The sequence below is a fragment of the Eptatretus burgeri genome, chromosome 8 (genome assembly GCF_056783735.1).
Source record: "Eptatretus burgeri isolate ZD-2024b chromosome 8, Ebu_testis_v1, whole genome shotgun sequence".
Lineage (NCBI taxonomy): Eukaryota > Metazoa > Chordata > Myxini > Myxiniformes > Myxinidae > Eptatretus > Eptatretus burgeri.
Genome location: NC_140968.1, coordinates 77,616,759 through 77,643,762, shown reverse-complemented (window position 1 = coordinate 77,643,762; position 27,004 = coordinate 77,616,759). Strand labels below are relative to the sequence as shown.

At 39.0% G+C, this 27,004-nt stretch overlaps 1 protein-coding gene across 1 annotated transcript in view; it reads left to right on the top strand.

Moving 5' to 3' along the window:
• LOC147022102 (chitin synthase chs-1-like) overlaps nt 1–27,004 on the top strand; it is a 181,654-nt gene that overhangs the window by 94,334 nt on the left and 60,316 nt on the right. The window contains exons 11-16 of the mRNA XM_085892696.1: nt 985–1,023; nt 1,411–1,449; nt 7,548–7,709; nt 11,291–11,498; nt 21,123–21,200; nt 22,342–22,471. Coding sequence (XP_085748822.1) covers nt 985–1,023; nt 1,411–1,449; nt 7,548–7,709; nt 11,291–11,498; nt 21,123–21,200; nt 22,342–22,471 — 656 coding nt within the window. The remainder of the gene's footprint in view (nt 1–984; nt 1,024–1,410; nt 1,450–7,547; nt 7,710–11,290; nt 11,499–21,122; nt 21,201–22,341; nt 22,472–27,004) is intronic.

Genomic DNA, 27,004 nt, shown 5'->3' with positions numbered 1-27,004 from the left:
ACCTCTATCAGGATCACTAATGACCAGATCTCCCGCTTCAATTTCATTGTGAACGGACAGACGGATCGAAGGACATCGACACCCATATTATTAGGTTATGCTCGAAAAGATGACCTAAAAAGGGTTGCCAGTATGACCTCGCCTCGATGTACACCAAGCTGTCTAGCCTGGGTTTGAATGTTGGCCAAACTATAAAGCGTCACCCCGGTGTTTCACAGGAAAGGTAATTCATCATTGTCTATGCCGCTTCACAGATTGATGTTAAACTGGGCATCTCATCTGCCGGCATTAGTTGGTGGACGTTAAAGATTCCACGGTGTCTTTTGCAAAGATTAGGCGAGCTTTCGCCAGCACCCTGAAAAAATTGCAAATACCTGTATGTATCACCCTGGTGATGTTTGTCCATGCCCCACTATTCTTATCCTCACTCACCCTCCCTTACCTCTCCTCCTTTGAATTTCAGTTGATAAACTGTTGAATTTAATTAATATGGTCTTGATGTAGCACAGGCTTGATGGGCAAAATGGCCTCCTCCTGCATCAAAGTTCCTTGTGTCTCAATGTGATGGAAATGCACTGTTGTTTCAATGTTGTTTCTCTGTGTAATGCAGAAGCATCAATGGATTAATTTCCTGTCTGATTTTGTTGTTATTTCACAATTTTATTATTGTACTCGTCTTGTTATGATATCCAAGAGTGTCCACTGCCAAAATTGGTACAACAATATTGTGACAAAGCTTCGAAGAAATACTGTTCAATAGAAAGCTACAGCATTAGCATTCTATAATTTTTCAACAATATATGAGATAAACAGGCTTTTGATTTGTTTTTGAAGAAGAACGATTAACACAAACCTGGAAATTTGTTCATGTGTTTGTTTCATTTTGATTCTAAAATGTTTTTTTTTTCTGAAGTTTCATTAAAGTAAGATGTGCACTTGAACATGAAAAAGATGATTTATTATGCTTAAAATTTTCTTTTTTAGGAGCAAAAGTAAAGGAAGTATGAACTCCCTGGATAGAATGTGAGTAATCACAATTGTACTTTCCTATTCTTGTGATTGTTAAAGTCACACCCTTTGGGGCATTTATTTTTTATACACACAAAGTGGCAGAATGTTGACACCATGCACTCTCATGACACAGACATATCCTTTTCTTCGCTCCTCTTTTTACCCTTTCTTCACTCCTCCATTTCATTCCTTTGTTTTTCATTTTTAATCTCAAAACATCCAGTTACCCTTTCCTTCCACACTTCCCCCTGCATTTTGCATTTGGAATAAACTGGTGGCTGCAAAACAGTAAAGTTAAAACCTCTTGCCTTGATAATGTTTAATTACCTCAAAATTTGAAAATGATTTTATCTATCTTTGCCTATTCAATAAAATACTCTCCTTTATTGTTTTATTCAGGTCAGACAAGAGACAAATGAAACAAACATTAGGAAAAAAGTGAGAAAAATCGACTTTTTTGATGTTTGTGAATAATTGGTGTAATCTGCAAGTCATTTGCTGACATGAGTGTTCACTTTAATAAATTAAACTGACCAAACATGTATTACGTACTGTATATAATGAGCACAGTATCCACCATCCAGTCAGGTGGAGTTTGCTCATTGCTTGCTGAAAAAACTATTGTCTGTATATTGCAAGAATATTCTATAGAAGTTTGTGTGGTGTGCATATAAAGGGGTTTAATGGGTCTAGACTCGAGAGAGTCTAAATGTTATGGATCTAAGGGATGTAAAGGTATAAATACTAGAGGGGGTATATGTGGGTCTAAAAGGTCTGTGAGGTCTAAAAGGTCGAAAGGGTACTCCACCGGTCAAAAGTTTTAGAACACCCCCATTTTTCAGTTTAAGCTGAAACAATTTAAGCTTAAGTTTTAAGCTAAGCTGAACAAACTGAAATTTAAGCAGTTCAAGTCCAGTGAATAACCTGAAATGGTACAAAGCTAAGCGGTAAACTGCCAGAGGTTAAAAAAAAGGTTAGGTTTCCAAAAACTGATAAATAATGTAAATTTAAGAGTTGTTAAAAAGGCCCTTTTCAGGGAGCAAGTAATGGTTCAGCAACTACAGCTGTTCTGCAGCAATGGAAGTAAATTAAGCCTTGAAAGTTGATGCCAACAATTCCTACAGGTGTCCCAACTTTTGTTGATTAGTTACAAACCCTCTGTCTGTATAAAAGCATTGTTGGAATAGACTGTGTTGCTACACCATCTGAAGCATTATTTGGACAATATTGCACTGCAGGAAGTAGTATATTGCTATCATAATGGGGAGAAAAAGACAATTAACAAAGGAAGACAGACAGACCATTATAACCCTTCAAAGTGTAGGTCTTTCCTTTAGAGAAATTGCAAAGAAGCCAAGGTGTCAGTGAGTACAGTTTCCGAAACCATCAAAACGCACTTGGAAACTGTAGGAAACTGTGACAGGAAGAGGTCTGGCAGACCCAAAGCCACAACACAATCAGAAGACAAGTTTCTGAGTCAACAGCTTGCATGATAGGTGGCTCACAGGACAGCAGCTTCAAGCACAGCTTAACACTGGTTGAAATAAGGAAGTCTCAGTTTCAACTGTGAAGAAAAGACTTCGAGCTGCAGGTTTGGCAGGTCGAGTGGCAGTAAGAAAGCCATTGCTCAGATGGCAAAATAAGAAAAAGAGGCTTGCCTGGGCCATGAAGCACCACCAGTCGACTACTGAAAATTGGATGGTCTTATGGACCGATGAATCAAAATTTGAAATCTTCGGTTCATCACGCAGCGTTTTTGTATGCCGTTAAGTAGGCGAAAGGATGGTTCTTCAGTGTGTGACACAAACTGGCAATCATGGAGGAGGAAGCATGATGATCTGGGGCTCTTTTGCTCTATCCAGAGTTGGTGACTTGCACAGAGTGACTGGCAATCTGGACCAAAATGGCTACCGCAGCATTTTGCAGCGCCATGCAATACCCTCTGATCTATGCCTAGTTGGTCAGGGGGTTCATCCTACAGCAAGATAATGACCAGAAACGTACCTCCAGGCTATGTCAGAACTACCTTAGAAGAAAAGAACAAGACTGTAGGCTTCAAATCATGGAATGGCCAGCACAGTCTCCAGACTTAAACCCCATCGAGCTGGTTTGGAATGAACTGGACAGAAGGGTGAAAGCAAAGCAACCGACAAGTGCAACACATTTGTGGGAACTTCTGCAACAGTGTTGGGAAGAGCTTTTCGAACAATATTTGATTTCCATTGCCGAAAGAATGCCATGAGTATGTTCAGCTGTTATATCTGCAAAAGGTGGCTACTTTGATGAGTCAAAAATTTAGATTAAATTTTGTTTAACAAAGCGATTCCATGATTTATTTTTTTTATCTGCAATTGTTTATTTATTCAATGCTTTAATTTTAGAGTACATTGAAACATTAAACTGCTTAAATTTCAGTAAAAAAATGGAAAAATGGTGGTGTTCCATAACTTTTGACTGGTAGTGTATTATATATATATATATATATATATATATATATATATATATATATATATATATATATATATATATATATATATATATATATATACACACACATACTCGGGTGGTCCAAAAAAGTCGAAAAAAATTGAATGTTGCTCCACAAGCTTATAATTATTCTAATATGATCCAATAACACACATAAATTTTTTTAACTTGATCGGAGGTCATTTAGAGTTCACTCCATATGATGACTTTTAGTCTCATGACTTGAATGAATTAGGGTATGGTCAGGTACGATTACGGGTACTTCTGGATGTCCGAGGTGGAAATGGAGTGCATTTTCGAACTCTATGGGGTCGATTTACTCTAAGAAATGACTGCACCGACATTGAATTCACTACCATTTCGAAAATATGACCTAAAACAAGATTTATCATTACTGGAGTTGAGTAACAGGTCGAGTTAGGCATGGGAGCATGTGCCAGAACAGCGCGTCGCTGCGTCCACTTTCCGCCGGTACTCCAGGGGCCTCCGTCTGGCCATCCCCCAGGCAGATGCCAGGCCCATCCCCATCTCCTTGAGATGATGGTCAACCTGCTGCAACCATGAGGCACGTGGTCGGCCCACTGGCCTCCTCCACTCATGAGACTCCCTCGCTGAGAGAATCTGGTGAGCAGGATCAGCATCAGGAAAACGAGCCACATGTCCATACAGCCGCAATTGAGTAACTAATCCTACTCACTTAGATATTTTCTCATCTATAATTAATTTGTTGTCCGTCTAAACATTTCTTAGAGTAAATCGACCCCACTGAGTTCGAAAATGCAGTCCATTTTCACCTAGGAAGTTCAGAAGTGTACGGATTCACATCTCACCATACCCTAATTTAATATAATAATAACTAAATAAATAACTAACATATTTTTCGTGAATCATTGAATCTAAAACACTGGATGTTGGGCCGGCTAGAAATAAGTTCAGGCTGGAGTGGAGACAGCAATAGAGGCGGAGATGATAGTGGTATTTGGTAAATGAGACGAAATATTCTAATAGTTTGTAATTCCATTGATTGAAATATTTTTTTTTTTGCCTACCTCAATAATTTTTCAATACGTCAAATTGAAACCTACACATCTTATTTGTACACATGTGTATCATGTGTGTAATATCCAGTCAAAATTAGTCAAAGTTCAAGGCCATCCAAAACGTGAAAAACACCTATTAGGCCATCATTAGAAACTTCTCTAATCAGATTTCTTATGTTTTACATTACATTAAATCATGGCAAACACTTGATTCGGTCAAATTTTTGAAATTGCCAAATTGCTGTTTCCATGACAACAAATTTTATTTCGCAAGTCTCTGTGCATGACAACTTTCTTGTTTTGTTTGTTCACCTCCGCCATCGAAGATGGATGGAGGTTACTGTTTTCACCCCTTTCTGTTTGTTTGTTTGTTTGTTTATTTGTGAACAGTATTGCGGAAAAACTCCTCGACGAAACTTGGGGGGGGGGGGGGTTAGGTCTGGTCCAAGGATCATGCCATTAGATTTTGGACTTGGTCCAAAATCCAATATTTTGTTAGCTCGAAATATCGTACTATGGCGGCCAATTTGAAAAAATATTTGAATTTTTTTTTTTTTGCATTTCTACATGTTTTAAGTGATTTCCAACCCCCCCCCCCCCCAAAAAGAATTGTTAGAGAAAAATTTTTTTGCAACTTTGTTTTCAGCAAAATTTCGGTTTCTTTTTTTTGCATTTCTACATGTTTTAAGTGATTTCCAACCCCCCTCCCCCCAAAAAAATTGTTAGAGAAAAAAAATTTTGCAAATTTTTTTTCAACAAAATTTCGATTTTTTTTTTTTTGCATTTCTACATGTTATAAGTGATTTCCAACAAAAAAAACATGCCAAAATTATAATTGCGGCTGATTTTGGAACTTCAGGTGGATATACCCACGTTAAATCAATTTCTGTCTCAAGGAATCTAGTTATGACGAACGAATTGAGTATGTAAAAGTTAAAAGTAAAAGGGAAAGTTGCAAACTATAACTCTGTGAGCACTGTTGACGTCAAATTGAATGAATAGGATATCAGGTTCACTTGAGTGACCTAGCAGTATTGGCGGCGGAGGTTTTGCACTCTACCGAGTGCTCCCCCTCTAGTTTATTAATGAATTAATTATAAATGCCTGTCTGTCCTTCGTCTCCATGAGTCAATGTCTTCCGTTTATTTTGTCCTGTTCGATTAATAAATTATCTATTTCTTAAAGATGACATGGTCTCCTGGTTCCACATCATGCCATGCTATTAAAACCATTTCAGCACAATTAGCTTTTCATTTTGGTTCAATCAACTTAATTGTAATCCTGATAACGAGAGTATTTAGACACGCTCGTTTTTTTTCTCGTTAAAAATGCCAAGCATCCTCACGGGATGCTCCATATTCAATTGAGCCTCAAGCACTGCCATTCTGGCAGACAGGACGCAGAGTTCAAAGTTATCTGATCGCATTCACTGGGGGACTTCAAAGGCCTCACACATTGTCTTTCAAACAAGTAGGCATTTGGTACCTTGGCTTTGTTTCAAAATCCTGCCTTAATGTCCAGGGATACTAGAGAGGATCAGCAGGAGAGCCATGCTTCAATCATGATGCAATCAGCAGACAGATTTCATCATGGAATTCTTGTCCAACATGCATTTGCTTCAAGATTTCTGCACTCTGCATGCTTGCTTCACGATGCTGTCAACTCAGGATCATATCTCGTATTCTGTATTGATGTTGGCAGAATCGATTAATGTGCTCATTTTTATACATAAATATCATCTCCTAGATGTAAACATCAAACTCTGATCAAACCCATATCTGTATGCTCAGTCAAAACCATGCACCAGGAGACTGTCATTAAAACAAATAGTGTGAGATGTAGTTAAATTTTTTTTTTAATTGCAAAAAAGGAAATAAATTAAAAAAGGAACTCATCTTTTGTTTGCAGGTATAAAAGGCAAAAATTGCAAAAAGGGATAATATAAGAAAATCGAAGAGATAATTTAGAATTTTAATGCCTCCACAGCTGAGAGCCAGAGGCATTATGTTTTCAAGCTGTCTGTCCATCCATGCTTCCACTATCAGTTTTTTGTTGCCATGATAACTTGTGAATGGGACTTGTCCACAGTAGGGATTCCACCCAAACTTGCCACTGATATGGAATGTCATACTAATATGAACTGATTGCATTCTGAGTTCAATAGGTAAAAGTTATAAGGGTCACAGATGATGTTCCCTTTAATTGAAAATCTATGATACTGCGATAATTTGTGAACCACTGAAGAGATTTCATCCAAGCTTGGCACAAATATAGGCTGTAGTACAAAGATGAACTGATTAAATTTTGGGTTCAACAGGTCAATGTGAACTTTGAAACCAATTTAGCTGACCATAACTCAAGTTAGAAGTATCTGATGTATCTTTTCTATTTATCTCTTTTCTCTCTTGCACTCTCTCTAATGTGATGGTTGGTTAACTCTGCCGCTGAAGGTGGGCAGAGGTTTTGTTTCACCCCTGTCTGTTTGTCTGATCTGTTTGTCTGTGAACAGGATATCTCAAAAAGTTGTCAATGGATTCAGATGAAATTTGATGAACAGGTTGGGTGTGTGACAATGAAGAATTGTTTCGATTTTGGTAAAGATCCAATTCTGGATATAAGATTTTTTTAAGTGATTATCCACCATTGAGAGACAGGGCAAAAACAGATACATAGCACTATACATATCTCAAAAAATTGTCGACATTCGGACGAAACAAGGTGGATCAGTGGGTTAGGTGACAAGAACAAGTCAATTCGATTTTGGTTCAGGTCAGGATCCAAATCGGGCCTATCAGTGGGATCTGAAATGTAAACTGTTTTGCCTGGCAGAAGTTTGCGCCCTCCCGAATATTATTTTGAATCTCAAAGACCATTCATTTTAACCAGCGTCTGTAGGTATGTGCTCTACTCTTAATATTCATGATATGGAAAGATTAACTTTGTATAAATTATTTACAGATTGTCTATTTAAACTCAGAACGAGCTTCAAACATTAAAACTCTTTTACAGGTTCAGGGAGGTTCAACAAATGAGGCAAGATAAATATCACCGAGAGCCTTACAACATCGAGGCACACATCTTTTTTGATGATGCCTTCAGCAAAACCAATGGCGTCAAGCACATCAACGAGTATGTACAACTTCTGGTGAAGGTTATCATCGAAGTATATGGGTAAGGATTTGATTGAATCAGATCATTTGCTCTCTTTCAAACTCTCTCTGATTTCTGAATTGCTTGAACTTCAAAGGTGGATTTCCAGGAATTTTCTCAAACTTAATGCTGCCAAGACTGATATGCTTATCATTGGCCCCTTCTTTGTTCTGAAAAAGCTGAAACCACAGATGATGAACCTTGGCAATCACTTCCTAATTCCTTTGTTGTCTATACTAATATAAGGCTGTCTCTGTGTCTGTGTCTGTGTGTGTGTGTGTGTGTGTGTGTGTGTGTGTGTGTGTGTGTGTGTGTGTGTGTGTGTGTGTGTGTGTGTGTGTGTGTGTGTGTGTGTGTGTGTCAGTGTGGGTGTTTCCTCCAAAACTACAAAACTTAGCAGCCTGAAACTTTGCATGCATACAAAGAAAACTCATAGGAAGTGCAAGAGTGAAAGTTGGGTGTTTGGATGAATTAAAACACCCCTTTTGAAGATAATTAACGACATTATTTAATTATATCCTTCAACAGGTGATCCACAGCCATATCACTCTCTGGGTCTTATGGCGTTTCCTGGGTGACATTGCTGGGGTCTGAAGCTGCCATGTTTTTTGGCTTTCTTAACCATGCACAGACTAGCAGGCAAAATGGCAAATTTTCTGCAATGTTTATTTCATGGGGGATTTAACTTTGCGATGTCTCCAGGGTTCTGCATTAAGCTGCAACTATTTTCTGGATGAAGTCATTTTATTTCATTAATTGCTGCATGCACGGTGAAGACTGGCTTTAAAGTTAAAGGGATCCTTTATGGTATGCAGCAACAGCCTGGCCAACCGTTCCTTATCAACCATTTAATTGGAGTGCTTGCAAGAGTGCTTAAGCCACTTGCCGAGCACCCATAGTCGACAGTGGTACCGCGCTACGTCGTTCTGAGCGAGTCATTCACTCTCTGCGTACACTTTTACTGCGCCACATCATTCAGAGCGATTGGTTTGTGCTCCATCACCCTGAGTGAGTGGTTCATGCTCCGTGACCCTGAGAGAGTGGTTCATGCTCCGTCACCCTGAGCTAGTGCTCCGTCACCCTGAGCGAATGGTTTGTGCTCCATCACCCTGAGCGAGTTGTGAAATAACACCCGATTTCCGAACCGTTTGTCGTATTAATGTGTTTTCTAAATTACCATGCCAATTTTTTTCCCACCAATCACACGCAGTTTATAAAGAATAATGTTTATGAACATATCCCTGAAGCGTCTACATAAATGCAACATTGTTTTTCGGTGAAAGATACTCAAGGTTTCTGAGTTGTATACAGGAAGTACTCTGCAGTTGGTAATCACACTGACTCCAACCTGTCGATTCCTGAAAAATTGCCAATATCAGCCAAGCGTGTGTGTGTGTGTGTGTGTGTGTGTGTGTGTGTGTGTGTGTGTGTGTGTGTGTGTGTGTGTGTGTGTGTGTGTGTGTGTGTGTGTGTGTGTGTGTGCGCGCGCGCACGCGCACATTTGTGTTGTTCATAGAGCATAAAATACTCTTTCTGCTAACTCCCCTACCCCCACCTCTCTTTCTCTCTCTTTATTTGTCCCATCCTTGCTGGACCCCTTCCCAATACAGTGCAGTACCCACCTCACGCATCTCCTCTCACTGTCCCTCCCCTCTCTCTCTATCTCCCTCTCTCGCTCTCTCTGTGTCTCTGGACGTGTCCTGGCGGTGTTTATTTCAGGATGGGAGTTTGTCTCCAGACGTGTCTGGGCAGTGTTTGTCTTTGGCCAGCTTGGCTCTGGACGCGTCCAGGTGGGGTTTGTCTCTGGACGCCTCCGGGTGGTGTTTATTTCCGAACGCGTCTGGGTGGTGTTTGTCTCCGGACGCATCTGGGTGGTGTTTGTCTCCGGACGCGTCTGAGTGGTGTTTGTCTCTGGACACAGCCAGGTGGTGCTTGTCTCCAGACGTGTATGAGTGGTGTTTGTCTCCAGACAGCTTGGCTCCGGATGCGTCCAGGCAGTATTTATGTCTGGTTGGGAGTTTATCTCCGGAGTTGTCCGGACAGGAGTTTGCTCCTGACGGGAGTTTGTCTCCGGACCGTGTTTATAGTATGAGCTGTAGAAAATGGATTTCAGACATTGTTTTGTTTCATTCTTCACTGTTATTCGATGCAGCCCCATTTTGATGAGACGGTCAGAACCTTAATTAACGTTCCACCATGCGTCTGCCTTCCCTTCATCTCACCTCACACTGTCTTCCCTTCCCCCACCCTCCTCGCTCCCCCTCCCTCCTCTCTCCTTTCCCCTCCACCTCTGCGCGCTCCCCACTCTCACTCCCCTACCCCTCTCTATCTCACCCTTCTTCCCCCCCCCCATCTCAGTGTTCCTGTCAGCGAAGCGGCGGGTGGTATTTGCTCGTTCTTAATATTGGTGTTACCATTGGTTTGACACTTCTTTATTCCACATATTGTGAAAAACTGTAAATCTATTTCCTTTCTTGATCTCAATAATATCGCTCGAATACACCCATCTTAACTGAAACCCTGATTTGTGTTCTCATCAATTCACACTTGGGTGACTATAATTCGCTCTTAGCAGGCTTACCTTCTCTTCTCGCAAGCACTTACAATTTGTGCAAAATGTGCCAGCCAGGCTTGTCATCAGCTCTAAGTCGTATCACAATCGTATCACTCCAACCAATCCTTAAGACTTCCAGTGCGTCATTGCATTGTTATCAAAATATTGTTCATATAATTTTGAAGTTAAAAATATGATTACTTCTGCCTATATTTCCGTTTTACCCAAACCTTGCATCCCAGTGAGAATACTACGTTCTAACAGCAGGAGTTTCTTGTGAATCCCTCGCACAATGATGGAGACATTTTAGGGATCATGCTTTCAGTTGATATGTTCCGAAACTTTGGAAATTGTTGCCTTTTGAGATTCACACAGCTGCTTCAATTCACACAGCTTACACTTTTTAAAACCCTCTTAAAACTCCATCTTTTTACAATTGCATTTTGTAAATATCATTTTTCTAATTTTACTTTCCTTTCAAAAATGTTATCTTTTTCACTTATTTTGTGCATTTTTGTTATCGTGTTTTTCTTGCATCAAATCGCTTTGAGATTCTTAACTTAATGTAAAGTGCAATTGAAGAAACCAATTTGATTAACACACTTTGTTACTAAAATTGTATTCTTGTGCTTTGTTTTATTGAGGTGAAAATTTTAAAACGATACTTTTATATTTTCTTCTTTGAATCATTATTTATTTATTTATTTATTTATCGCAAATCAATGTGTGCTGTGTGCATATATTTTGAATTATTGTTGTGGAGTTCATTTTCAGTTCGGCTTCCTGGCATCATGGATGGTCAGATTTGAAAACTTTATAATACCAATGAGAACTGTCAAATAAAGTAATAAGGAATGTTTTATGAATATATTTTAAACTTAAATGTCAGCATATTTATATTACTACTTGGTCATGTGCAAACATTCAGTTGCAGGAATTTTTTTTTTTGAGTCACTGTACCGATTTCAAGCAAAATTAGTATTGTATTGTTTTAAAAAAAGAATAAAATATGTTAGTCATGCTAATGGAAATCTATTGTTGACTGCAGAATATTTCATCGGCGAAAAGAGGAAGAATACTGGAACAGCATTGGCACTCCAGAATTTGAGAGGGAAAATAAACCTATCAGATATCGTGGAAAGTTTATGAAAACCAAGTATGGAGCACGGCTGGTATTCCAGATGCCTTGCAAAAACAAGCTGTATGTGCACCTAAAGGACAAGGATCTCATTCGGCACAGGAAACGCTGGTCACAGGTGAGATTCAGACTAAAGGCACTTCAGATGCTTTATGCATTGACAGACGGTTTTACCATTTTCTTTGACTCAGCTGATGACTTGGCTACATATGAATTGACCTGACATATGATTCAAACTTCCTCCTCAAAACGACACAATTTGACTTTTCAAGCATCTATCGTATATAGTGCATGCAAAGGGAAAAGTAAAATGAAGGTTGAGAAAAGTATGGTAATGGGCAAAGAAATTGGGAAAAGACGGGGTGAGGAAATTAAGAGGAGGTAAGAAAAAGAGGTTGGGAAGAGATAGTAGTGAGGGGAGTAGTGTCAAAAGGGAGGCATTGATGCATTAATGTGTCCCATTTCTCAGTCACAAAATTTGCTCACTTACGCTCACTCATATTTCTCCTTTTCAAACTGGAACACATTACTGCGTCAAACGCCTCCCCTTTGACACTACTCCCCGCTGCCGGGGGCTGGGCTTCGCCTCCCTTTCATATGATCATTTCCTTAATCAAATTGAGTTTGTCATATAGAGATCCTATAAATATTTGTGTTTTATTATCAGAAATAACTTAATTTATTCATCATTTAAAAATAATGCAGTGGTAACCCGTTAAAACCCCCAACCCCATTTTTTATCAATACTTACACTTTAAACCCATAAGGTAATGTATTTATTCCATCACTCGTGACGATATCCTTTATCATCAAATGCTGTTGGAGCTTTTTTACTTGCAGTCTCTGTGAATATTTAATGTTTATAATTTCTAATAAGATTCATCTCTCCATAAAAATCCTTTCTCTTTCATATACATTGAAGGTAATGTTGAAAGTTCGTGCTCTTTTAATACACTCTTCTTTAGACCTTAGAGTTTATTTTCACATTTGAATTCATTTAACCCTCTCGCTAAGTATTTATAAGCATATGCCTTTGATCTGACACCTACAAATTCACTTAGTATCTTTTCACCTAATTCATCTTTAAATTCACCAATAACCTTTTTATTCTTATTCAAAAAGAGCGGGTTATTAGGATCATTATTACTTGTATCATATCTTCATCTTCTTTCATATTCTTATAAACATCATCTGTAGTTATCTCCAGGATGAAGCTATCCGTATCCATATATAGTAATACAATATTCTCACCATATCTTTTCTTTAGATGATTATAAAAGTATTCATACTTTAAATACTTTGAAAGATCTAAAACAGATGTTCCCACATAAATTGGTTTATCCATCTTTATACTCTCTTTATTCAAATGAACAGCACAAAAATTATCTGTAAATATTTCTACTCTTTAAAAGCTTGGTTTATTTATCAACTTCTCTGCCTGCTCACAAGTTGTAGCAAGTCTTACATTTTATCTATTCCTTATATTTTCCATTGTTTTACCAAATTCAGAATTATTCATCAACATGTGAAAGTCCTCAAAATCATTGACAGCCTTTGTTCTCATCCTCCTATTATAATCAATATATTTACCTAACCAATGACTTTGACTAAACTTTAGTGCCCTATGTACCTTTTTAACTTGTAGTCCTGCTTCTATAAATTGCTTTAGATTTCTTTGATGTAAAACATACTTCTCTTTATCAAACAATGTTGTTAGTAATTTAGTTGTAGGAATATATTTAAACTCATTTGAAGAACTGAAGAAATGCTGTTGATAACCACTGAATGGCTCTTAATTGGGGATCTCCATAAGGAAGGTCTTTATGTTTGTTATTAACTTTTCTAGGATAGTTTAAATCTACTTCAAAATAATACCCATAATCCCATTTATCTAAATCTTCTTGACTTGTGGAGATTATCTCATCTAAAATAGATTTGTACTTGTATTATTTCACCCATTTAAAATTACCATATGGTTGAGATTCAGACATTGCCCAGCCATAAAAGTTATTAGCATCAAAGTACATTAAGTAACATGTTGGCTTATAAGGTGAGAAGTCTGGAAGATATTTATTATTTGCCTTAGCATATCTCTTTGAAGAAACTTGTGAAATTCATCCTCTTTTAGCCTTCTCAATCATCAAGAGCATATCTACATCACTGAAGATCAAGGGGTTGTTTTGTCATTTTTAACATTGCACTCCAGGCTCGTCCAGGAGATGTATAATAATGGACAAGATCAAGTCCATAGGAATTTTTATTGTAACAAACTTCTCTAAATTTCTCAAACACATCAGCAAGTAATAAAACATCAGTTATTAAATAAAGGGCATGATATTCACCCATATTCTTTATCTCAAACTCTTTCCAAACTTTTTTTGCTCTTTCATATTCTTCACCTGTAATATGAAATCTTCTTAACTTGTTATAAAAACGCCTTTGAGGAGGAAGTCTTGTTTCTTTAAATCTTTCAAAGGAATCCATATAATCATATGGGTAAATGCCCTTTTTAGTAAGAAGAGAAATGTCTTTACCCAAGTCAGCTTCAGTCCTAAATTGACTAGAAGGTATAGGTAAAGAGGAGATGTTTGAAACCAAAGAACTTAGAGGGCTTGTCATAAATTTATGAGTCAAGAAATGTAATATTTGTATTTACACCCATTTCACAAGTATAAATCTGTTTTGTAAATGAGATGTAATTTTATAAATCTGTTTTGTAAATGAGATGTAATTTTGATCTGTATTAGGAATTGCTATTATTTTTCCAGGAGTCTTACTTAGTTCTTTTTATAAAGAGATATGTATCATAATGACAATTATTATGAAGAAATACAGGTATGAATGTAGGGATTCTATAATTAAGATTACAATTATTATGAGCTGCTCCTCTATATTTCCCCATGATATGGAAATGATCTCTAACCCTTTTATCAGTTTTTATCAAAGCCTCTGAGCAAATATGACAAATCCTTGCTTCTTCAAATTCTTTCTCTTCATTAGGAGATAGGTCAAGAGGTTTATTTGTTCTTGACATAATTTCAGTTTGCTTAATACAATCACCCTCAATCCTTTTGACAAATTCATCAGCAGCATCAGGTCCTCGAAACAACTCCAACTTGTCATATTTACTTCCTTCAGATGATTTCATGGAATAACAAAACCCACAAGGGATATGCTTTTGATTTTTTTTTTTAATATCATCAGTCTTTTCCAAGATGCTCTCAAAATCAGCATATATTACAAATGGGTGTTTTATACATTTATTTGTTTCATTAAATACAACTTTCTCTCCTGGTCCTGGCATCTCAACAACTGCTGCTTTATGATTAGAACAAAAATATTCAAATGTTTATCAAGTCTTTGTGAGATCAAAAGATATTTCGACATTCCTTACAAGGATATGATTAATGCTTTGATTTATAAACTTGACTACTTACCAATCTAGAAAAGTTTTTGATAAAGCATAATGAGTGGTTTCTTTATTGGTGAAATAAAGGAGATCTACATGGTGGTCATTTGACCAATTACCATTGGATATGGTATGACTAACTCTTAGAATTTGGACTGTTTTTATCAGTTAAACCATAAACATTTATTGATAGGTTATTCATATTCTCAAATTTTGTTATATCTTTTAAGCTTATGGATTATCCTCTAGTGATGCCTACATCCCCACTTTCTAATTTATTCTCATATATCTTCTACTTTGAAACTCTTTCACAGTCCCTATCCTGTGGATAAAGATGTGCTCAGATACTCCAGAGAAAGCATTTATTATCAGTATTTTTAATCTTAATTTTTGCCTTTTTATTATTTATATCCTTAGGTAAATCAATATAAGAAGAAGAAGCCTTTAGCAGAGTGGATTTAAGAATATTAAGATCGATATATGAAACATTCCCAAGGTTGAACCCACTACCTTGTTGTTGTTCTTCTAATTCAAATCTAACAAGCTCTTCAAAGACAGGAGATTTAAGGAAGCTATCAATTGATGTGGCAATGGGAACAAACACAGACCCTGGTTATAGTTAAAGAAAGGCAATGTATAATGATGATGCAAAAGCAGTTAATAGTTTTACGATGGCAGTTCCTCTTAAAGGTATATTTTGATTTTGTGATTTTGATAAAGTTCTGTATGGACTTAAAATTAGATTTCAACTGCAAATGAATGATAATGAAAATAGATTGCTTTTTAGTGTGGCTATTGCTTTTGGTGCTCAGAATAAATTTGTTATTGATGAAATGAGTTGGTATATCAGTGAATATACTCCTAATCGTAAAACAAAAGAGATGTTGAATAGAAGACTTAACTCAAAGAAACCACTAAATGTATCATACCTTAAAAGAAGATGTCAACACGTTAAACTGAACCAAACCACTTGCACGCGGAATTTTGGTGTTCTGGAAGGAAAGCCACGATTCCGATGGCTCATTTCTAAAGGTCTAAAGAAGAGTGTATTAAAAGAGACCATGAACTTTTACTATTACCTTGAATGTATATTGAAGAGAAAGGATGTTTATGGAGAGATGAATCTTATTAGGAATTATAAACACAAAATATTCTCAGGCTGTAAGTAAGAAAGCTCTAACAGCATTTGATGATAAAAGATATATGAGTGATGCAATAAATAGACTATCTTATGGGTTTAAAGTATAAGTATTAATTTTTTTTTAAATGGGGTTGGGGGTTTTAACGGGCGACCGCTGCATTATTTTTAATTGATGAATAAATTAAGTAATTTATGAAAATAAAACAAATATTTATAGGATCTCTATATGACTACTCAATTTGATTAAGGAAATGATCATATGAAAGGGAGGCGAAGCCCAGCCCCCGGCAGGGGGGAGTAGTGTCAAAGGGGAGGTGTTTGACACAGTGATGTGTTCCAATTTGAAAAGGAGAAACATGAGTGAGCGTAAGCGAGCGAATATTGCGACTTTGAGAAATGGGATACATTACTGCGTAAGGCTGCCTTTTTGACACGACTGAGGGGGAAAGAAGGAGCGGGCGTGCCATTCAGAGATCTGAGACAATGTGCTTTCACACCAGGCTTCCTGCTTAATAGTACTTTGTTTCTGAATTTGGTCCGATCACACGTGTGCATAGAGGAGTGAGATACTTTTTTACTTGTCTGGCAGTCAAACAAAATTGAAAAACATTCCAAACAGGAAACTTACTCCATTTAATGATGTCATTAAGGACACATACAACAGACTGGAATAATGAAACGGAAGACCACGAAGAAACCTGAAGGAGGAACCTGGATAGGATTTGGTTTCAGCCGCGACCCCACTACCCTCAAACCCTTCCAAGTGCAGCCAAGTGAGCCTAACAGAAAAATTTCTGCAAGAATTCACTTCTTAGAGAGATAGATAATGAAAGAGAGATATAGAGTAAGAGAGATGAAAGAGAAGAAAAAGCATGAATAAAAGTGAATAAAGAGAATTGTGAAAATAAATAAATAAATAAGTAATTTAATTTGAAAGAAGTGTGAAAGGAACAAAGAACAAAGATGTCGGGAAGAACCCAAACAGATAGATTTCAGCAATTACTCCCAAGGCTCAAATGCAGCACCATGTACAAGCTACCGGAGGTTCATCAGCATGGAAGCATACACAGTCCACACAGTATCAGGATATGTTACAAACATAATGAAACGTGGTCTAACTACTGTAACGTGTTTGATCAGGGTGGTGTAATAGACACTGCAAAAATGGCGGTAAAATCCAGGAGTAATTTATTTATGTGACTTTTATACAATCTTATTTTATTTAAATTGAATTATATACTTGAACACTGTAGAACACAAATTGCCTAATTGTCATTTTCAAGAACCTCCAGTTTTTCAGTATTTGGACATGTTAAATAAGGTGGCATATAGTGTAGTATATAAGGGTGCTTAAATGGCACTAAACTTCTGGAATTTTTTTAAACGATCTTTAATATCATTTTATTAAAATTGAAGCATATACAGTACTTTAACAGTGCATGGGGGGTCATTTTCTATGAACTCTCTAGTTATGTATGTAAATTATGAATGTTTGAAATATCGAGTTTTCATAGATATGACAAGATACCAATGATGGTGATGATGATGATGATGATGATGATGAAGATGGTGTGTGTGTGTGTGTGTGTGTGTGTGTGTGTGTGTGTGTGTGTGTGTGTGTGTGTGTGTGTGTGTGTGTGTGTGTGTGTGTGTGTGTGTGTGTGTGTGTGTGTGTGTGTGTGTGTGTGTGTGTGTGTGTGTGTGTGTGTGTGAGAGAGACTGGTTATTTCCAATCGTGATAATGGTTATTTCACTCAAACCTTCCCCCGCACTCCACACATTCAAATCTTCCCCCCAACCCCCCCCCCTCATGCCTCACCTTGCCCCTGCAAAGCCCTCTCCCCATCCTGCACCATCCCAATGCCTCCTCCCTCAAACTCTAACACTGTGCACCTCAAACAACCGAGGTCTTCGCTCAAACCTGACAGCTACCTCAATCCAAGCCGCTGCCGATAAACCAGACATCATCTGTTTCACAGAATCCTTCCTCCCACAAGATGTCCCTGACTCCTTATGTGTGTCTTTCCAGTTATTGTGTCCTCCAATTTGATAGGCCCAAACCATGTCCTGGTGGTGGAGTTGCACTTTATATCAATAACTCAATATTTTACTGTTCCTGTGCTGATTCTACACTTACCACCCCCAGGAGTACCTTTGGCTGCAACTTCCCCTCCACTCCCACTTCTTGTTTGGCTGTGTGTTATACCTTCCTCCAAACAGTGGTGATTCCATCTACATCTCTCTCGGCCTACGTGGACAAACTTTTAACCACTCATCCAACTCTCCCTTCCTCAAAATGTCATGATTTCAATTGTCACCATGCAAATTGGCTGGGTGTTAGAACCTCTCTCACCAGCCATGGAACTTCAGCAAAGGACTTTTGGAACTCCATGGGACTGACTAAATCTGTAACTTTCCAACCTATATTTCTCCCAATGGCAAATCCTCCCTTCTGGACTTGGTGATTACTAACTTTCACACAAATGTCTCCTGGTCTTCCTCTGTTCCAGATGGTTCTTCTGATCATATGCTTTTGAAAGTCAACATCTCTCTGGCTATTCTCACAGAGCTGCATCAATGCCGGTGAGTCTGGCAATTCACTCAAGCAGATCGACAGGGATTGCAATGCAAGCAGCCATCTCTTTTCAGGACTGGCTGCCCCTGATGTTTTCCCATATCCATTGCCCCTGATGTTAACTCAGCTTGGGAATTCTTCCACAGAAACCTACACTCTTTAATGTACAGATTCATCCCACCTCATCTTCAATTATCCTACCTTTCTTTCCACCCATGGTACGTTGAATCCTATGGTGAGGCACTTGCTCAGAAACAACTTGCCTTCTCTTCCTGGAAGGCTAATCCGACCAAAGGAAATAGTGCATTCCAGAAAATCCACATTCCAGAAAAATCTGTCCACTCTCGGGAGAGCCAGAAAACAACATCCGTCCAACCTCAAGAATAAACTTTCAATCTTGTCTCCCTCCTAAAACCTGGTGGTGCCTTGTTGAGTCTGTGTCTAAAATATGCTCCTCCTCCATACCTTCCCTTCAAATGGCATCACTGCCAACTCCGCTCGTGAGAAGGCCGAATGCCTCAATCCTGTGTTTGCTTTCAAATATTGTGTCCCCAACCCCTCACTCTCACTACCTATCCTTTTCTGTCATACCCAAATGCTCATGAACTGTCTTTTTGCACCTGTGTGGGTGGAGAAGGTTCTTTGAGCCCTCGACTCTGCTACTGACCCGGACGGCATCAGCTCACCTGTCCTAAAAACCTGCTCTGCTGCTCTTGCACATCCTCTCTCTCTGCCATTTTCACCCTTTAGGTCATCTTCCATCTGCTTGGAGATCAGCCAACATCACTGAATTACATAAAAAGGTGCAATATCTCATCCGCTTAACCACAGACTGATCAGCTTACTTCCAATCATCAGCAATGTCTTGGAATCCATCATTGTGGTCGACGTGAAATCCTTCCTTTTCTCTGACAATCTCATCTCAGACCACCAATTTGATATCAGACCTGGTCACTCCACCTTGGACATGCTTCTTCAACTCACCTAACAATGGATGGACACCCTCAATGTCAGACATGAAATCAGGACTGTCTCTCTGAACATATCTCATGCTTTTGATACAGTCTGGCATCTTGCCTTCCTCTCCACCTCTGTCTATGGCATCCAAGGTAAACTTCACACAGGGCTCACTGACTTCCTCCTTCCTCTACTCTCGTAGCCAATGTGTGTCTCTCAATGGAATCCTTTCACCTCCTCTCTCTGTCAAGGCTGGAGTGCTCCAAGGCAGTGTTCTGGGCGCAGTCCTACTCCCGATCTTCATCAATGATCTCTCTGACTCTGAAAATCCTCTTTATCAATTTGCTTATGACTCCACCCTTTGCCGTGATATCCCTCATCCTTAAGACAGGTAATCTGTAGCCTTTTCCCTCTCTTCAGACCTTGAATAAATCACAAGCTGGTCAAGCACTTGGAATATGTCTTTCAATCCTGACAAATTTCAGACTCTCACTATCTCTCTCTAAGAAAGGACCATCTGGCAAACCCTCCTATCTACTTTCTTAACAATCCTCTTGAGGAAGTTCAGTCATTGAAACTTCCAGGTTTCACTATCAGCCATGATCTTTTTTAGGCAATCCACATTTCAAGGTTGGCCTCCAAAGCCAGCCACCGACTGGACATCCTCCGTCGTACATAGCTGTTCATTGGCACAACTCAACTCCTATCCACATACAAGGTTTACATCTACAACTTGATGGAGTACTGCTCTACCCTCTGGCATGTATCCCCTGCCACACATCTTTCTCAGCTTGATGCTGTGGAAACCAAGGCCTTCAAGATTATTGGAATCTGCCACAATGAAGCTGAGTCGATGGGCCTATCACTTTGCCATCGCAGACAGATAGGTGGTCTCTCTGTCTCTACTACCTCCTTTCTGGTCTCGCACCCTCTGCTCTTTCCGTGCCCCCCCCACCCAGGTTTTTCAGGGCACACACGGTCCACCATCAACCCCTTCTGGTGAAACTACCTAAATCCAGGATCGCTGCTCACCTCCACTCATTTGTTCCTCTTTTTGTCCCACCTGTGGAATCAACTTCCACATCCTCTTTAATCTCATTCCTCCCTCCATATCTTCAAAACAGCTGTTAACCACCACCTCACATCATCCCCATTCCAAAACCATGGACTCTTCTACCCTCGTTAACCCCCACCCCCATCCCCCAACCCAATGGCTCCTTCCAAATTTCCAGCTTTTCCTTCTGAAAGTTTTCTTCTGTATCCATCTTCTCCACCAAATGCATCCTCTGTTACCCCCATTCTTCCCCACACCAATTGTTTGTTCCCCTCCCTCTGTCTTAGCCTTCAGCTTTGCTGGTGTTTCCCTCCTCTCTCTCTCTCTCTCTCTCTCTCTCTCTCTCTCTCTCTCTCTCTCTCTCTCTCTCTCTCTCTCTCTCTCTCTCTCTCTCTCTCTCTCTCTCTCTGCTGTTCCTTTTGTCCTGTTGTGTCCTGATTCATTCAGTGCACTCATACTAGCTCTTCCACGATCCCCAACTATGTAGACAAAAAACAATTAAAATGTTGTTTCAGACAACCTGTATTTCCAAAATTGAAGACTGAAAACTTATTGATTGAAGAATCATGTATTAATAAGGTTCTGATATTCACATGCCCCCATCAGGTGATGTACTTGTACTACCTACTGGGGTGGAAATCAACCATGATCATCAATAAGGAAGCAAGGAAAAATAAAAGAGAGGTAAGACGAAGTTAAAGTCACATTATGACACCCACTGCACTTAATGTTTGGTCTCATGTTTCCACAAAATGATTGAAAGTAGCCCCCTGATTAACACGTGATTCAAGTGCCACTGTATTTTTGAGGCAAATGCAGGATGAGCTGAACATTTGGTGGTGCTTTGTGTTTAAATCTTGCATCATCAAAAATTAATACACATGAACTGGATGTGACGTGAAAAGTCCTTCTGAAATGTAAAACAATTTTTATCATCGATTCAATCATAATATTATACACTAGCAATATACATACATACGTACATACATACATACATACATACATACAACTACTACTCGTTTACCGACCATTTCCTCATATTAAGGGGTTGGTCAGTATAATATTCATGCATAGATTTTCAAAATGAACCCAATCACTCTAGAATTTGCCACATGAAGTCATTGATTTTCATCTCTTTATCCATCAATACCATAGTTGGGAGCAGTCTTACCCTGGCAACATCAACCTAATTGGTGGTTTTAGCATAGAGCAGTGCAGTCAATTCTAATAAGGAAAACAAAACCATTGTGTGTATTGGAAATTCTTACAAATCATCATTAACAAATAAGTCTTTGTTAAGTCTCCAATCATTAATTTATTCCGAAAGAAAGTCGTGGAGGTGCCACTTGCCTTTTGAGCTCTCTGATCTCGAGTGTAAACCGTTGGAGAGTGTTTTACAAGAAGGGTGTTGCATCGCAAGGTACACCATTCCTCCAATGGACCTTCATCTGGGTGTTCCGTCTGCTCACATCAGTATGTGGTGTTCAAGACCCCACAGTGTCTTTCACAAAGAGTAGACGAGTTATTGCCTGCACCCAACACATTACTAATTCTTGCATAAACTGCTGGTGGCTCGTGGTGTGATCTTTTTAGATGTCCCTTGACACCAGGTTACATTGTTTGCTATCTCATAATGCTGTTTCTGTCCAGGAAGCTGCTTGTACACTGAACAAATTATCACACCCAGACGTTCGAGTGTGATATGTGAATAGCCATTTTCACCAAATGAAGGCCAACCATAACAAAATAATAATTTATTTATTTGTCTTGATCATATATCTCTGTGAGTTTATCACTGAGGTCTCTCTCTTCCTATCTCCTCAAGCACACATACATTTTGGCTTTGGATGGAGACACAGACTTCCAGCCATCGGCAGTCTCCATGCTCGTGGATTGCCTAAGGCGAGACCCCCATGTTGGGGCAGCCTGTGGACGGATTCACCCCACCGGAATGGGTATGACAACTGGGAGATAAGTCTCTGTTGCTGCTGCTGCTACAGTTGTTGTGGCTGTTGTTAATGCTGTTGCCTGTGGGAATCAATTTATCTTACCTCTGAATTTAATTGATTCTTTTTTTCCTTTTACTCGTATTATCTCTGCCACCGAAGGTGGACCGAGGTTATGTTTTCACCCTTGTCTGTCTGCCTATTTATTTGTGTGAGCAGGATATCTCAAAAAGTTGCTGATGGATTCGGACGAAATTTGGTTGACAGTTTGGGTGTATGACAAGGTTGAATTAATTAGATTTTGGTGAAGATCCGGATCCAGATACATGAATTTTTCAAAGTCATTCTTCACCATTGACATATAGGGCCAAAAACGATATCGATATTTATATATGTATATATATATATATATATATATATATTTATATTTATATATATATATATATATTCATATATATATATATATATATATATATATATATATATATATATATATATATATATATATATATATATATATATATATATATATATATATATATATATATACATACATAGCACAATATGTCAAAAAGTTGTGGACAGATTCAGACGAAACTTCGTGCACAGGATTGGTGTGTGACAAGGCCAAATTGATTCGATTTTGTTGAAGATCCAGATCCAGATCCAATATTTTTTTAAAGTGGTTTTTTTTATTTTTATTTTTTAATAAAAATTTTTTTTTTTTAAATATTAAAGTTTTAAATCCAGATCCAATATCCAGATTCACCATTGAGATTGCATGATAGGGCTAAGAATGATATTTAACCTGATATCTCAAAAGGTGATTGACGGATTCAGACGGAACTTAGTGGACAGGCTCAATGTGTGACAACGATGAATTGATTCGACTTTGGTGAAGATCCGGATTCGGCTACAAAAATATAATTTTATTCCTTCAGTGATTCTTCACCATTGGGAGATGTGGCCAAAAACGATATATAGCATGGTATTTCAAAACGTTGTGGACGAGTTATGACAAAACTATGTGGATGAGTTGGTTAGGTGACAAAAACAACCCGATTAGATCTTGGTTCAGGTGCGGATCCAGATCCGGCCTATGAGTGGGATCCAAAACATAAACTGTTCAGCCTGGCGGAGGTATCCGCTTGATCGAGTGCCGTTCTAGTTAAAACTAGTTTATAAGTATGGAGGTTTGGGAGTTGTTTGCAATTTTTTTTGTATATCAGAATGTTAAAAAAAGATTCTGCATACTTGTTACCTAAAAAAATGCAGCATTTATTATATTGGAGGAATGTTACAGTGCCGATGGAAAGTCGACACCCCCCCCCCCTTGAAATTTTTACCTTTTGTTGCCTTATAGCCTGGAATTAAATTTCATGAAATCAGACTTTTTCCACCTTTATTTACACAATGTAACTCAACTTCCAAGTGAAAAACAAATTCTACAAATTTCAGAAAATTGATTAAAAATACAAAACTAGAATATCTTCGTTGGATAAGTGTCCACCCCCTTCAATAGTAATTGTACATTAGCTCAGGTGTAACCAATCACCTTCAAATATCACACACCAAGTTAATTAGCCTTCACTTGTGTCAAATTGTAGTGATTCTAATTATTTCAGAATAAAATTGGGTGTTCCTGTAGGTTTCCTCTACAGGGTAGTGCATTATTTATTTATTTATTCATTTGTATGCACTGCCGCGGCTCGTATAAGAACTAACACACATAACGTGCAACAAGGGGAGCAGTAGACCAGAACGGTGGGACAGGGAAGGAAAAAACAGTGTGGAACAGAGACATGAGGAGATCTGTGGAAGGGAGAGGGTTGGGGTTGGGTACACAGTGTAAACAAGATGAACACAACAGGGACTTTCATGTCCATGACAATGACCCAAAGCACATTTCACAGCAAAGACTCAACCATGAGAAACAATGAGCTTTCAAAAGACCACAGGGATAAAGTTGTGGAAAGGCACAGATCAGGGGATGGGTATGAAAATATTTCAAATGCCTTGAGTATCTCTTGGAGCATATTCAAGACAATCATTAAGAAGTGGAAGGCATAGGGTACCACCAAGACCATACCTAGATGAGGCTGTCCCTCCAAACTGGATGACCAAGCAAGTAGGAGACTGATCAGAGAGGTCACTAAGAGGCCAATGGCAACTTTGAAAGAGCTACAAGCCTTTATAGCAAAGACTGGCTGTATGCATGTAACAACAATATCCTAAGCACTCCACATCTGGTCTGTATGGTAGGGTGGCAAGAAGGAAGCCATTACTCAAAAAAGCCCACCTTGAGTCCCATTTGAGGTATGAAAAAAATACACTGGAGATTCTCAAGCGGTGTGACAAAAAGTTTTGTGATCTGACAAAACCAAGATGGAACTTTTTGTCCTAAATGCAAAATGATACGTTTGACGCAAGCCCAACACAGCACATCACCAAAAGAACACCATCCCTATTGTCAAGCATGGTGGTGGCAGCATCATGTTATGAGGATATTTCTCATCAGCAGGGACTGGGCCACTTGTCAGGGATAGAAGGGAAAATGGATGGAGCAAAATACAGAAAAATCCCAGAGGAAAACCTGCTGCCTTCTGCAAGAAAGCTGAAATTGGGATGGAAGTTCACCATTCAGCATGACAACAACCCGAAGTGCACAGCCAAAGCTACACTGTTGTGGCTAAGGAACAAAAAGATGAGTGTCCCTGAGTGGCTCAGTCAGAGCCCCGACCTAAATCCAATCGAAGATCTGTGGCATGACTTGAAGATTGCTGTCCATCAATGCTCCTTTCGCAACTTGACTGAGGTTGAACAGTTTTGTGCAGAAGAATGGGCAATCATTGCCCAATCAAGGTGTGCAAAGTTAGTAGAGACCTGTCCCAACAGACTCACAGCTGTAATTGCTGTCAAAGTTCTTCAACAAAGTATTAACTCAGGGGAGTGGACACTTATTCAACCAAGATATTCTAGTTTTGTATTTTTAATTAACTTCCTGAAATTTGTAGAATTTGTTTGTCACTTGGAAGTTGTGGGTTACGTTGAGTAAATAAAGGTGGGAAAAGTCTGATTTCATGTAGTTTAATTCCAAGCTGTAAAGCAACAAAAGGTGAAAATTTTGAAAGGGGGTGTAGACTTTCTCTAGGCACTGTATGTTGCACAATATGGCAAATCAGTTTCTATATTTTGACATCAAATGACATTGAATACTACTGGTTTATGTAAATCACATTGTCATTTTGTTTGGTGTATATTTGTCAGCATTAGGGTGACTTACTTCAGCGTTGAAAACTGTTCACAATTGATAATTAAAAGAAGGTTTTGGGGTTTTTTTTGCAATAATCTCTATTTATCATTTTCCATTCCAAAAATGTAATCAACACTGTCACCTTCATTACCGTCACTGTATGCATCAAAAATTCTGTTGGTGATCGCGAAGGAGATAGATAGATACCCTTGCAAATACGGAGTCCATGTTGGGTAAAAGACGAGGGATAATCAATGGTGACTTTTAAAAAAAAATTATTTTGTAATTTTTTTTGAATTATTATTTTTTCTACAATGACTAGGCTCAATAAAGTAGTCAATGATGGAGAGTGTAAGGATAGCATGCTGCTGAGGGATGTTGGAGGAATAAATTGAGATGCGCCAAACAGAAGCAGGTTTTTATTCTCCTTGCCGACAGTCAAAGGTTGGAGAAGAGCGAGAACACAGAATGGATCAGAAGGCAACATAACCAAATCTTCTTCTTCTTCTTTCGGCTAGCTCCCGTTAGGGGTCGCCACAGCGGATCAACTGTCTCCATTTCGCTCTATCCTCCACATCTTCCATTGACACTCCAACCACCCGCATGTCCACCCTCACCGCATCCATGAACCTCTTCTTTGGCCTTCCTCTTCTCCTCCTGCCTGGCGGCTCCATCTTCAACATCCTTCTCCCGATATACTCCGCTTCCCTCCTGTGCACATGTCCAAACCATCTCAATCTCGCCTCTCTCACTTTGTCTCCAAACCGTCCTACCTGCGCTGTCCCTCTAATATACTCATTCCTTATCCTGTCCATCTTCGTCACTCCCAACGAGAATCGCAGCATCTTTAACTCTGCCACCTCCAGCTCTGCTTCCTGTCTTTTTGTTAGCGCCACCGCCTCCAAACCATACAACATAGCTGGTCTCACTACCGTCTTATATACTTTCCCCTTCACTCTTGCAGCTACCCTTCTGTCACAAATCACTCCTGCAACTCTTCTCCAACCACTCCATCCTGCCTGCACTCTCTTTTTCACTTCTCTCCCACACTCTCCGTTACTTTGGACAGTTGATCCCAAGTATTTAAACCCATCCACCTTCCCCACCTCAACTCCTTGCAACCGCACCATACCACCACCCTCCCTCTCATTTACGCACATGTACTCCGTCTTACTCCGACTGACTATCATTCCCCTTCTCTCCAGTGCGTACCTCCACCTCTCGAGGCTCGCCTCAGCCTGCTCCCTACTCTCCCTACAGATCATGATGTTATCCGCGAACATCATAGT